Source organism: Brassica oleracea, chromosome C4, assembly GCF_000695525.1.
Source record: "Brassica oleracea var. oleracea cultivar TO1000 chromosome C4, BOL, whole genome shotgun sequence".
Taxonomy (NCBI): domain Eukaryota; kingdom Viridiplantae; phylum Streptophyta; class Magnoliopsida; order Brassicales; family Brassicaceae; genus Brassica; species Brassica oleracea.
Window position 1 is genome coordinate 18116475 of NC_027751.1, and position 10499 is coordinate 18126973.

General features: G+C 37.9%; 1 protein-coding gene across 4 annotated transcripts; it reads left to right on the plus strand.

The window, feature by feature from the left end:
* The first annotated feature begins 1362 nt into the window (after positions 1-1362).
* LOC106342722 (phosphatidate phosphatase PAH2) lies at positions 1363-5635 on the plus strand. Of its 4 annotated transcripts, none has more exons than XM_013781737.1 (12): positions 1363-1578; positions 1869-2760; positions 2834-3455; positions 3541-4043; positions 4153-4226; positions 4317-4401; positions 4487-4573; positions 4657-4729; positions 4792-4835; positions 4930-5058; positions 5159-5260; positions 5342-5622. In XM_013781737.1, the coding sequence occupies exons 1-12, from the start codon at positions 1502-1504 to the stop codon at positions 5393-5395; spliced, it is 2742 nt and encodes a 913-aa protein (XP_013637191.1). In that variant the 5' UTR covers positions 1363-1501; the 3' UTR covers positions 5396-5622. The 4 variants fall into 4 exon arrangements, 3 of the variants coding, with proteins under 3 accessions (XP_013637191.1, XP_013637193.1, XP_013637192.1); XM_013781738.1 differs by having other exon boundaries at positions 1364-1578; positions 1870-2760; positions 3541-4058; XR_001269861.1 differs by having other exon boundaries at positions 3541-4058; positions 4657-4835; positions 5342-5635.
* The last annotated feature ends 4864 nt before the right edge of the window (positions 5636-10499 follow it).

Genomic DNA, 10499 nt, shown 5'->3' on the forward strand with positions numbered 1-10499 from the left:
GGAGTTACCAATAGCTTCGGGTTTGCATGAGGCATATTATTTAAAGGGCCGGTCCTGAACCATGCTAGGTGAAACATTCGTAACAGGATTTCTATTAAAAATTTTAGGCCTCCAAATTTATAAAAAAGAAAATTTACATAGACACAACCACATGTCCCCAGATCTCAGGACCTGCCCTGATTATTCGTTCCTGGAAAAACTTCTCAAGCGTGGAGATCTCCGTGATCTTAACATCGACTGGTTTACAGAAATCAATCACGAACAACACTCACTCAACTTCACAGCCACATCTCGGGACATCTCTGTACACGACATATTTGTAGGGCTAGCTAAAAATAAGAAAATTGGTCATGTTGGGGAAGGTTAGAGAAAATAGCGTCCTAATTCCGATCTTGAAATAATCTAAAGATCATCGTTTTGCAGTAAATTTATTCAGAAAATTACCATTTCTTTGTGTTATCTCTGTCGTGGATAATATCTAGATACTCATCACTTGTTCAGCTTGATACAACACATTAATAGCTCTGGAATTTCCTCTGGTGACTGAGCCTGTGTTAGAAAGAACAAAAGGTTTTTCTTGAGCAACAAAAGACCTTTTATTGGATCTGCTTTGAGTTGAGGCTGGTATCTTGCATCACAGTGCTTGTTGGAAAAAAAGAAATCAGTAAGTTTTCAGAAAGGTTGCCTCAGAATCTGCAGGAAGGAAACTGCTGAGGAAAACACTAATACCTGTTCGTCAATGATGAGCAGCTCCAATGGCCATTGTGAGATCTCTTTGAAATACAATGCAACATGAGACTTATCCGAGGATTTCATTGCCATCGATTGATTCTGTTGAATAGAGGTTGTAGAATATGGTTCTGTGAAAGCCTTACGAATGGATTTATATAGAATGAAAGGGAGGTGGAAGGATAGCATCAGTAATGAATGATTAAGAGTGGCTCGTGATTACTACTCAGAAACGGAAGATTGCAGGGATTTGAAACGAAGAGGATGAAGTGGAAATATCGGAAACGACATATTGCTCTGTGTAGCCAAATTCAACAAAAAGTTGGTTATAAGTGGGCCGTTAGAGATAAGATTTAACCGCTGTTACGTGTGTCAAGATAAAACTAGATATAACTGCGGGTTCTGGAGAACATTTCTCTAATTGACATGTATAATCTCGAAGTTGGGGGGAAAATTAATGATTTTAATCTATTTATTGAATAGTAATAAAATAGACCAAACTAATAAGCGAAACTGAAAAAAAAACAGAAAAGTTGGGAAGAGTACGAAACGAAACCCCACCGAAGCAAAAAAAAAAAAAAAAAAAAAAAAAAAAAGCCCGGCGGCAATAATTAATGATGCTTTTGATCTCTGTCTCCTTAGTCCTTTGGATCATTCTTACGGAATATACCCTTCTTCTCTCCTTAACAATTTTCTCACTTTCGGTTCTGTGGTTTTCAAGATATGATTTATCTTTTCCTTTCTTCTTCTTCAACATGATTGATCGATCTGAATGATCCAATCAAGTCCGGTGAACTGGGGTTTTCACGATCATTCGCGATCTTCTAAAAATCGATTTGACTTTTCTCCATAAAAAAAAAAAAAAAAAAAAAAAAAAAAAAAAAAAAAAAAAAAAAAAAAAAAAAAAAAAAAAAAAAAAAAAAAAAAAAAAAAAAAAAAAAAAAAAAAAAAAAAAAAAAAAAAAAAAAAAAAAAAAAAAAAAAAAAAAAAAAAAAAAAAAAAAAAAAAAAAAAAAAAAAAAAAAAAAAAAAAAAAAAAAAAAAAAAAAAAAAAAAAAAAAAAAAAAAAAAAAAAAAAAAAAAAAAAAAAAAAAAAAAAAAAAAAAAAAAAAAAAAAAAAAAAAAAAAAAAAAAAAAAAAAAAAAAAAAAAAAAAAAAAATGAACGCAGTGGGTAGGATCGGGAGCTACATCTACCGAGGCGTAGGCACGGTGTCTGGTCCGTTTCACCCATTCGGTGGCGCCATCGACATTATCGTGGTGGAGCAACCGGACGGCACATTCAAATCGTCACCTTGGTACGTCAGATTCGGCAAGTTTCAAGGGGTTTTGAAGAACAGGCGGAACCTGATCAAGATCGAGGTCAATGGTGTTGATTCAGGGTTCACTATGTATCTGGCTCACACAGGGCAAGCTTACTTCCTGAGAGAAGTTGAAGATGTGATCGGAGAAGCCGAGAGTGGCAAAGTGTACACTTTGTCTTCCGGCGATGAAGCCGAGACTAGTAGGAGAAAGAGTAGTAGTGATGGTGTTGATAAGAAGATTAAGATACCGTTGAAGTCTAAGAGCTGTAACTATGATTCCGCTAGTCCTCGTGTTGTTGGTGGTAATGGGAAGATTGTTGGGAAGCCTGGGATTCTAGGGTTTGTGTTTGGTGGTAGATCGGTTAAGGTAGATGATGATGATGATGGTGTCACCTCCATGGAGCGAGCTGAGATTGCTGCTGATCTGTTGGATGTTAAGTGGTCCACAAATATCGATACGCGCAAGTGCGTTAAAGGCAAAGCTTCAAAGTCTAGCTTAGTAGATAGCGATTCGATATTGGAAACTCCGCTTGTTGCCTCTCCTACATTGCAGTATCTCGATGAGAAAGAGCAGGATTTTCGTGAAAGCAACAATGCGGAAGAAGATTATTCACTTCTTCTTGTTGATAATGGTTCGTGTTCGTGTTCGACTACTGTGTTCTCTGTTACTAGTCAAGGGAGTGGGAAAGTAGATATCTGTGTCGAACCAACCGGGCCGCCACTTGCGCAGGTTAGTCATTTGACTGAATCCTTCCATTGGTAGATTAGTAACGTATATGACTGATGTCTTGTATCTCCACTAGGATTCTGTTACAGGGTGCGATTTGAATTCGAAGCAAGAAATGTTAGGTGTTCCTGAATCTGTGGAGGGTTTAGCATACCAAGCGCATACACGCACTTCTCAAGAAGGGAGCAGCGCTGGCTCTCTAGTTCAAGATGAAAACAAAATGTCCTTGGACGATGATTTTGAAATGACGACTCAGTCAACAAATGGAGCAAGAGTTCAGCAGCCGGAGGTTGAAGAGGAACAGTTTTCCTTCAGCGATCTTGGCCATTGCAAATCTTCTGAGACTAGTTCTGAAGAGTCAAGTTTTCTTCATACAGTAAAAGTTGAGGGGAAAGAGATTTGTGATGATAATGAAATTATTCCTGAAAACGGCGTGGAGGACGCAAAGGTCTTGTCAGAGCCCATTGACATAGAGAGAAAAATGGATATCTCTGGAGAAGAGATGGAGCGGTTGGCAGAATCATTACCGATTATGCGGCTTCACAACAACAATGATATCGATGCCGGTCCTTGTCAGCCCATGAGCCAGTCATTTGATCCAAGTTCCAATACTTTGAAGCCGAGCTCGAGGGGTTTAGATGCTGAGTGTAGCCCAAGCTTAAAGGCATTCAAACATGTTCTCACTAATCCTGATGTGGGTAAGGAAATATAACTTAATTGCCTTTATTTTTTTTCACTCCCTCCCCAAATAGTATAGTCTAACTTTGCTATATCCATTCTCAGTCGAGCTCTCTCTCTGCAAGCATTTATTACGCGAAGGAATGGGAGCAGAAGCGGCTTCTCAGGCCTTCAATTCAGAAAAATTAGATATGGAAAAATTTGCTTCTTTGGGACCATCAGTCTTGGAGAATGATATGCTTATAGTGAAGATTGGTGGATGCTATTTTCCATGGGATGCAGCAGCTCCTATTATCTTAGGAGCGGTTTCATTCGGGACTGCCCAAGTATTTGAGCCAAAAGGCATGATAGCTGTTGACCGAAATGAGAAACCTGATGCTGTATTAGCTCCGAGCGGTGGAAGCTGGAACCTTTGGCCTTTCTCTCAACGGCGATCAAGGAATGATAGCTGCGAAGCTTCTGCTGAATTTGAGGAGAAACAAGAGAAGTCGCCGCCAAGACCAGTGAAGAAGACAGTCAGGGCACTAACTCCAACTTCTGAGCAATTGGCTTCGCTGAATCTGAAAGAAGGAATGAATACAGTGACTTTCACGTTCTCCACCAATATTGTGGGTACACAACAGGTCATTTTATCCTTTTTTTTTTTGCTACGACATGTTTGTCATATAACCGTCAAAGAGTTCTTCGTTGGTGTTCACAAACTCATTAATTCAACAGGTAGACGCGAGGATCTACTTATGGAAATGGGATGCTCGGATAGTTGTTTCAGATGTAGATGGTACCATCACAAGGTAGAGAGCAACTTTGGTTTCGTATTATGTTTTGCATATATTCAGCCAAATCCTGCACCTTTTTCTGATTTTCTTTATGCTCTGTCACAGATCGGATGTCTTAGGCCAGTTCATGCCTTTGGTTGGAATAGATTGGTCACAAACCGGTGTTACACATTTATTTTCGGCTGTTAAGGTCTGTTAATATATGCTTTACTGCTTCTTATCTTTAGAACTGAAATTGACAAAAAGCAAAAGATTCATTTTCTCTGCCTTAACAGGAAAACGGATATCAGCTGATGTTTTTAAGTGCACGCGCGATTTCTCAGGCCTCAGTCACAAGACAGTTTCTAGTTAATCTCAAGCAGGTGATTAGACAAAGCATTCCAAATTTTTATAAAATGGAACATCTAGCCTACTATGTTAATCTCTAGCTTAAGTAAACCAACAGGACGGGAAAGCATTGCCGGATGGGCCTGTTGTTATTTCTCCCGATGGCCTCTTTCCTTCGCTGTTTCGGGAAGGTAGTAAAGCTGTTTCAAAATTTGATTTGTTGATCTTGAATGATTTGCTTCTTTCTCGACAGTTATTAGAAGAGCACCTCATGAATTCAAGATTTCTTGCTTGGAGGTTAGTTTTCTATTTCTTGAAACTCTTAATAATGTCCTATAAATCATGTTTACAAAACTCTGTTTTTTTTTTTTTTCTCTTAAATCTTTCACAGGAAATACGAGCTTTGTTTCCTCCCGAACACAACCCGTTCTATGCTGGTTTTGGAAACAGAGACACGGATGAGATAAGCTACCTTAAAGTCGGGATCCCCCGGGGAAAGATCTTCACTATTAACCCAAAGGTACTCAAATCTTAAAATGGGAAAATGCCTTAGCAAAAACATGATGACTTAGCAACATTTTCTGAAAGGATGGCAAACTTGTGACCTGTGAGAATTGCAGGGAGAAGTAGCTGTGAATCGTAGGGTGGATACAAGGTCATACACAAATCTTCATGCTCTTGTCAATGGAATGTTCCCAGCTACAACAACCTCTTCTGAACCGGTATAATCAACATTTCTGAGTTTAGTTTGTTTTTTTTCCAGATGTTTTGCTTGCTTATTTTTGATGAACCTTTACAAACAGGAGGACTTTAACACATGGAATTTCTGGAAACTGCCTCCTCCACCGTTTATGTGATTATGATGATGATAATGATGATTTTGGTTTAAGAAAACGTAGATTAGAGGATAGAATAACAAGGGGGTGGCCTCCATCTTGTTTTTTTTTTCTTTTTTAAAGGACAGTAGTATTGGTTCTTTGTTTTTTTTTTGTCAAACTGGTTTCAAATATCACAGGTGTACGATGTATGCGCGGTTATACATGTATATAAATATATTTAAGTAAATCTTAAAAGACAATCAATATCTTTGGGGTGAGATTACCAGGAGTTTGCTCTTACGTTTGTTCTCTCAATCATCTCTAGCGTGGCTCTTACGGCAACGGTTTTCATCATACGTTCTCTAAACGTTCAGTCATCTGTTTCCTCTGACGATGAATCGATCACGCACAGCTCATATGGCGGACGTGAAAGGGAAAGGGATCTTTTACGAGGATAAACCCATTCAACTACGACTCTCCTAGGAAACAAAACGTGGAGGAGCTGATCCAGACCATGCCGGCCTAGTGGGAAATACAGGATCGGATAACATCCAATGATCTTGGTAATGGGAGATTTTTTCTCAACTTTGCTAATGAAGAGGATCTCCAATCCGTTCTTTGCCAAGGGCCTTTCCATTATAATTTTTGCATGTTTGTGCTTGTATGATGGGAGCCTGTTGTTCATGATGACTATCTTTGGGTCATCCAGGTCTGGGTTGAGATTACAGGCATACGATTACATTTGTGGACGATTAACAACCTTAGGAACATTGGTAGTATGCTGGGTCATATCGATACAGTTGCGCTTTCGGCAGGCCGCATGTTGATAGATGTGAACAATAGGAAGCCTCTTATGTTCAATAGGAAGATTGCATCACCGGAGGGAGAGGAAGGTTCGATCCAAATCCATTATGATAAGCTCTTTGCTCAACATGTGGGATGGTAACACACGAGAAGGCTTATTGTCCAAAGAATGAAACTGTATTGAAAAAACAAGGAGACCATACTGGTGTCTTTGCACGGGTCCAACTCCCACTAACTGATGTGTCTCGTAGTTTTCGCTTTGAGATCCGAAGCTATATGATAAACATGATCGATATGGTCGTTACTATCATGACGAGATCAGTCATCACAATACCTCACTGTCAAGGAAAGGGAGGTACGAGGATGGTTTCATGAAGGATGCTATGGCTGCTCATCATTGTAATGACACTCCGAACTGTAGGGTTGAGGGGAAACAAGGTGGCTATTAGACGTTCAATGATAAGTTCGGAAGGAAGATAAGTGGTAATGATAGGAAGATCAAAACGATGCCTCACGCCATAGCTCTCGATATGCTCCATATGAGAAGAAAGAATCACAGACATAGAGGATCAAGGAGAAAATGGGGATACATGAGATTGATAATGATGGACACCGTGAGTCTTATGCTCATCGTCCAAAACAAGATCGTGTTGAGTCTTATGCTCATCGTTCATCTAGCGATCCTTCGACTGACATTACTGAGAAGGTTGTGCATCAAAGTAGTGGAAAGAAAGAAGCAAGCAAGACAGTAACACCAACTCAGTATGGTCAAGATGATAATGTTACGAAACGTGATAGAGGACTAGCTCGCTCGTTAACTTCCTCTCCTAAGGAGAAAATGTTACCGGTAGATGCTCAGATCATAGGTGCCTTAAATGACATGGAGATCAATGACACAAGTAACATAGAGGTTGGAGCTGATGACACATCGATGGTGGCTGAGGATGATTTGCTTGGGGAAGAGCTAATGGATATGGAAGCTGGTGTCATAAAGGAGGCAGAGGCAAATCTCGAGAAGGCTGATATGGTAATGATAGAAAAATCAAAAACTTCATCTTCTTATAGAGTGTAGGACAGTCTGGAATCCCGTTGGGTTTACAGAGTAAGAAGGCGGAATTCTTCTTCTATAGATGCAATTCACTCAAGAAGACTACATTTTGGTCCGATAAGGAATCTGAAAGGCAGTATACGCAGGAGTAATGGTTTGAAGGTGTCCAAAAATACTTCCAGACATCATCTATGAAGATAAACAGTTGGATCTGTCGAATGATAGGGAACGACCTCACAGTTCGACACCTTACGGAGATGTGTCAGAAGTATCACCCATGACTTGTGTTCCTTTCTGAAACGAAGAATAGGAGACTGTTGTTGCAAAACATTCACGCCGACGTAGAATATGATCATTTGTTTATCGTTGAGCCACTTGGTCTCTGCGTAGGTTTAGCTCTTTTTCTATGGATGAATTTCAAGTTAATGTTTTATTTTCGGATAACATAATGATTGACATTAAGGCAGTCATTGATAGAATAAAAGTCTTTCTGACGTTTTTTATGGGGACCCTGTGTTAGAACGAAGAGACCAAATTTGGGAACGTCTTACGCATATCTCAACAACAAGAACTGAACCTTGGTTTATGATAGGACATTTTAAACCTAAAAGTGTACCCCACTTTCAGTCAAATGCAAAATCAACCTAAAAGGGTGGTAAAAATATTATTTAACCTTTATGACCAAACAAAAAAACAGAAATGTATTTTACGCTTCTGTCCTTCGTAAGTCTACACGTAATAGAAAGAAGTCTACACATATGTAGACCTCCAAAGAAGTCTACTGTGTAGACTTATTCAGTAGTCTATATCATAATTTGATCTAATAATTTTATTTTGAAAATGTATAAAAATAATTGTTGTGATATTTTTAATTAATCATCAATAAATGGGTTAATATGAAGTAAATAAATTAGAATTTTATATAATTGAACAATTTAGAAGAATATACACTGATTTGGTAACTATGTGTTAGACAATGTTCATGGTTTAGTAACAAAACTACAAAAGGTTCTAACATGTTATGTCTCATTAGATTTCTAAGGGTTAGATTTTAGATTGAGATTTTTTTGTTTTCTTACTTAAATTTATATATTAATGATTAGTAGTTTATATTTTGTATATTTGGATATTTTAAACAATAATTAAGATTTTTTTGATTATCAAGCAAACATTTAGTGTTTGGATTTGTGGTTTAGGGTTTAGTAGACTTACAATAAAGTCTACTTCACTATAGACGGTTTTTTCAGTCTATTTTAGTTGGTATTTACAAAAAAAATATTATTTTTAAATTAAATTTAGTTATTTAAGATAAAAATATGTCATTTTATATTAACTATTAAAACTAAAGAAATAAATTTCATAAATTATATATTTAAATTATTAAAACAATAACTTATTAAAAGAATGAAGAAAAAAAATTAAAGGTTACATATTATTTTTTAAATAATAAAAGATAAGAAAAAAAATTATATTAGTGTTATAAATCAATTGATGGATGTCCATAACTGGCCTGGTCCATAACCGGTCCATACACTTAGAGAGAGAGATGGCCCAACCCTAGAGAGAGAGAGAGAGGCAGCCGTGACCTTAGGAGATAAAGAGAGAGGCGGCTTATGCTTTGGAGAAAAGGAAACTATATTTCCTTTTCTTTGTAATTGTTATCTTTCCATTATTATGTATTAGTAGTTTTTCTAATTGTAGTTGGTTTAGGTTTTTGGATACTTTCATTTTTCTATGACTTGTAATCCTTATATAAAGGAACCAATGTTATGATTAATAAAACACAGAACTATTCAGTCTTCAATCTTCTAATTACAACACGTTATCAGCACGATTGTTCTCTGCAATCTAAGCTAAAATCGCCAATCCCTTAAACCTAACCTAGCCGGCGACTTTAACCTAATCCCGACGAACCCTAATTTGTCCTAGCTCGCGTTCCAGCTCGTCAGCAACCGATCAGCTCCATCCCTAAGGTGTTCCGGATCCTAGACGACCTCAGCTTCCGTACGCATCACATCCAGCTCGTGTTCCCGATCAACCAGCTCGCAATCCCGATCAGCCGCTTGCAAACCCGATAGGAAGCAGCTCGCGAACTCGATAGGAAGCAGACACGTCCCGTCCCGTTCAGCTCGCATCCGATGACAGCCAGCTCGCGTCTGTCTGTGTGCAGCTCGAGGTTCATCCGTTCTCTTTGGTGGTCCGGTTTCAACCCTACAAACAAAGGTATACCGATTAAGCTAAGAACATAATAATCAAACCACCCTAATCCATTATTATGGAAATCCAATGTTCTTGATAAACCCTAAAAATTGGTATAACCTAAAACTGATCATCTCATAATCACTAAATTGAAATCGATTCCCTAGAACATGATTGATTGTTTTATTGATTGTTATGATCTGAATTATGAAAACCCTAAATCTTGGAATCGAAAACCCTAAAACCCTAAAGCTTGAAATCGATTTTAAATTGTTCTTGCTTGATTGAATGATTGATGATCTGAGTTTTAAGATTAATATATTGATTGAATCTCGAAACTAAAATCTTAAGGCCTTGAACCCTTAACCTCATGTTGATAAAATCGGCCACTTAAATGTTTAAAACCCTAAATCTCGTTTTAAATTCCTAAAGGTGTTGAAACCGTAAATCTCATATTGCTTAAAATTTGAATGATTGATTTGAGGTTTAGAATTGATTACATATTGCATGAGAGTTAGGTTGCTAGATTATTTGATTCTGAAACTCTAAATCCTAGCCGCATATTACCAGCCTTGAAATTGGTAAAACCCTAATTGATATGCAACTGAATGATAAGATTGAATACATCTAAATTGATTATCCTTGTTTGCATTATATTCTGTTGTGGCCGTGTGATTTTGCTATGAACCATACCGAACGGCCGTGTGGCCTAACCATTCCGTTGCATTGTTCATACTCGCGGCCTTGTGCCCTTGATAGATCACATTGTTTGCATCATGTGATTGAAAGTCGTGTGGCTTAATGCATCATAGCTTGGCCGTGTGGCCTAGAGAGACACCATATCTGAATGGTCGTGTGACCTTTCTTGCATATCTCATGAACCGATCTCTAGGATCGTTGTATCACATTACATGGCTGTGTGGCCTAAGCATCACATATAGACCTAGCATTCTCGACTTGTTTCGCACCATGATCGAGTAGTAAAGTGTTTTGGTCGAGAGACTTATGAAATCATATGCACTGATTATTTTGAATTGGTTGCATCCTAAATCATGAATTGATTGATAATATGGTTTCAGATGCCGAGATTTG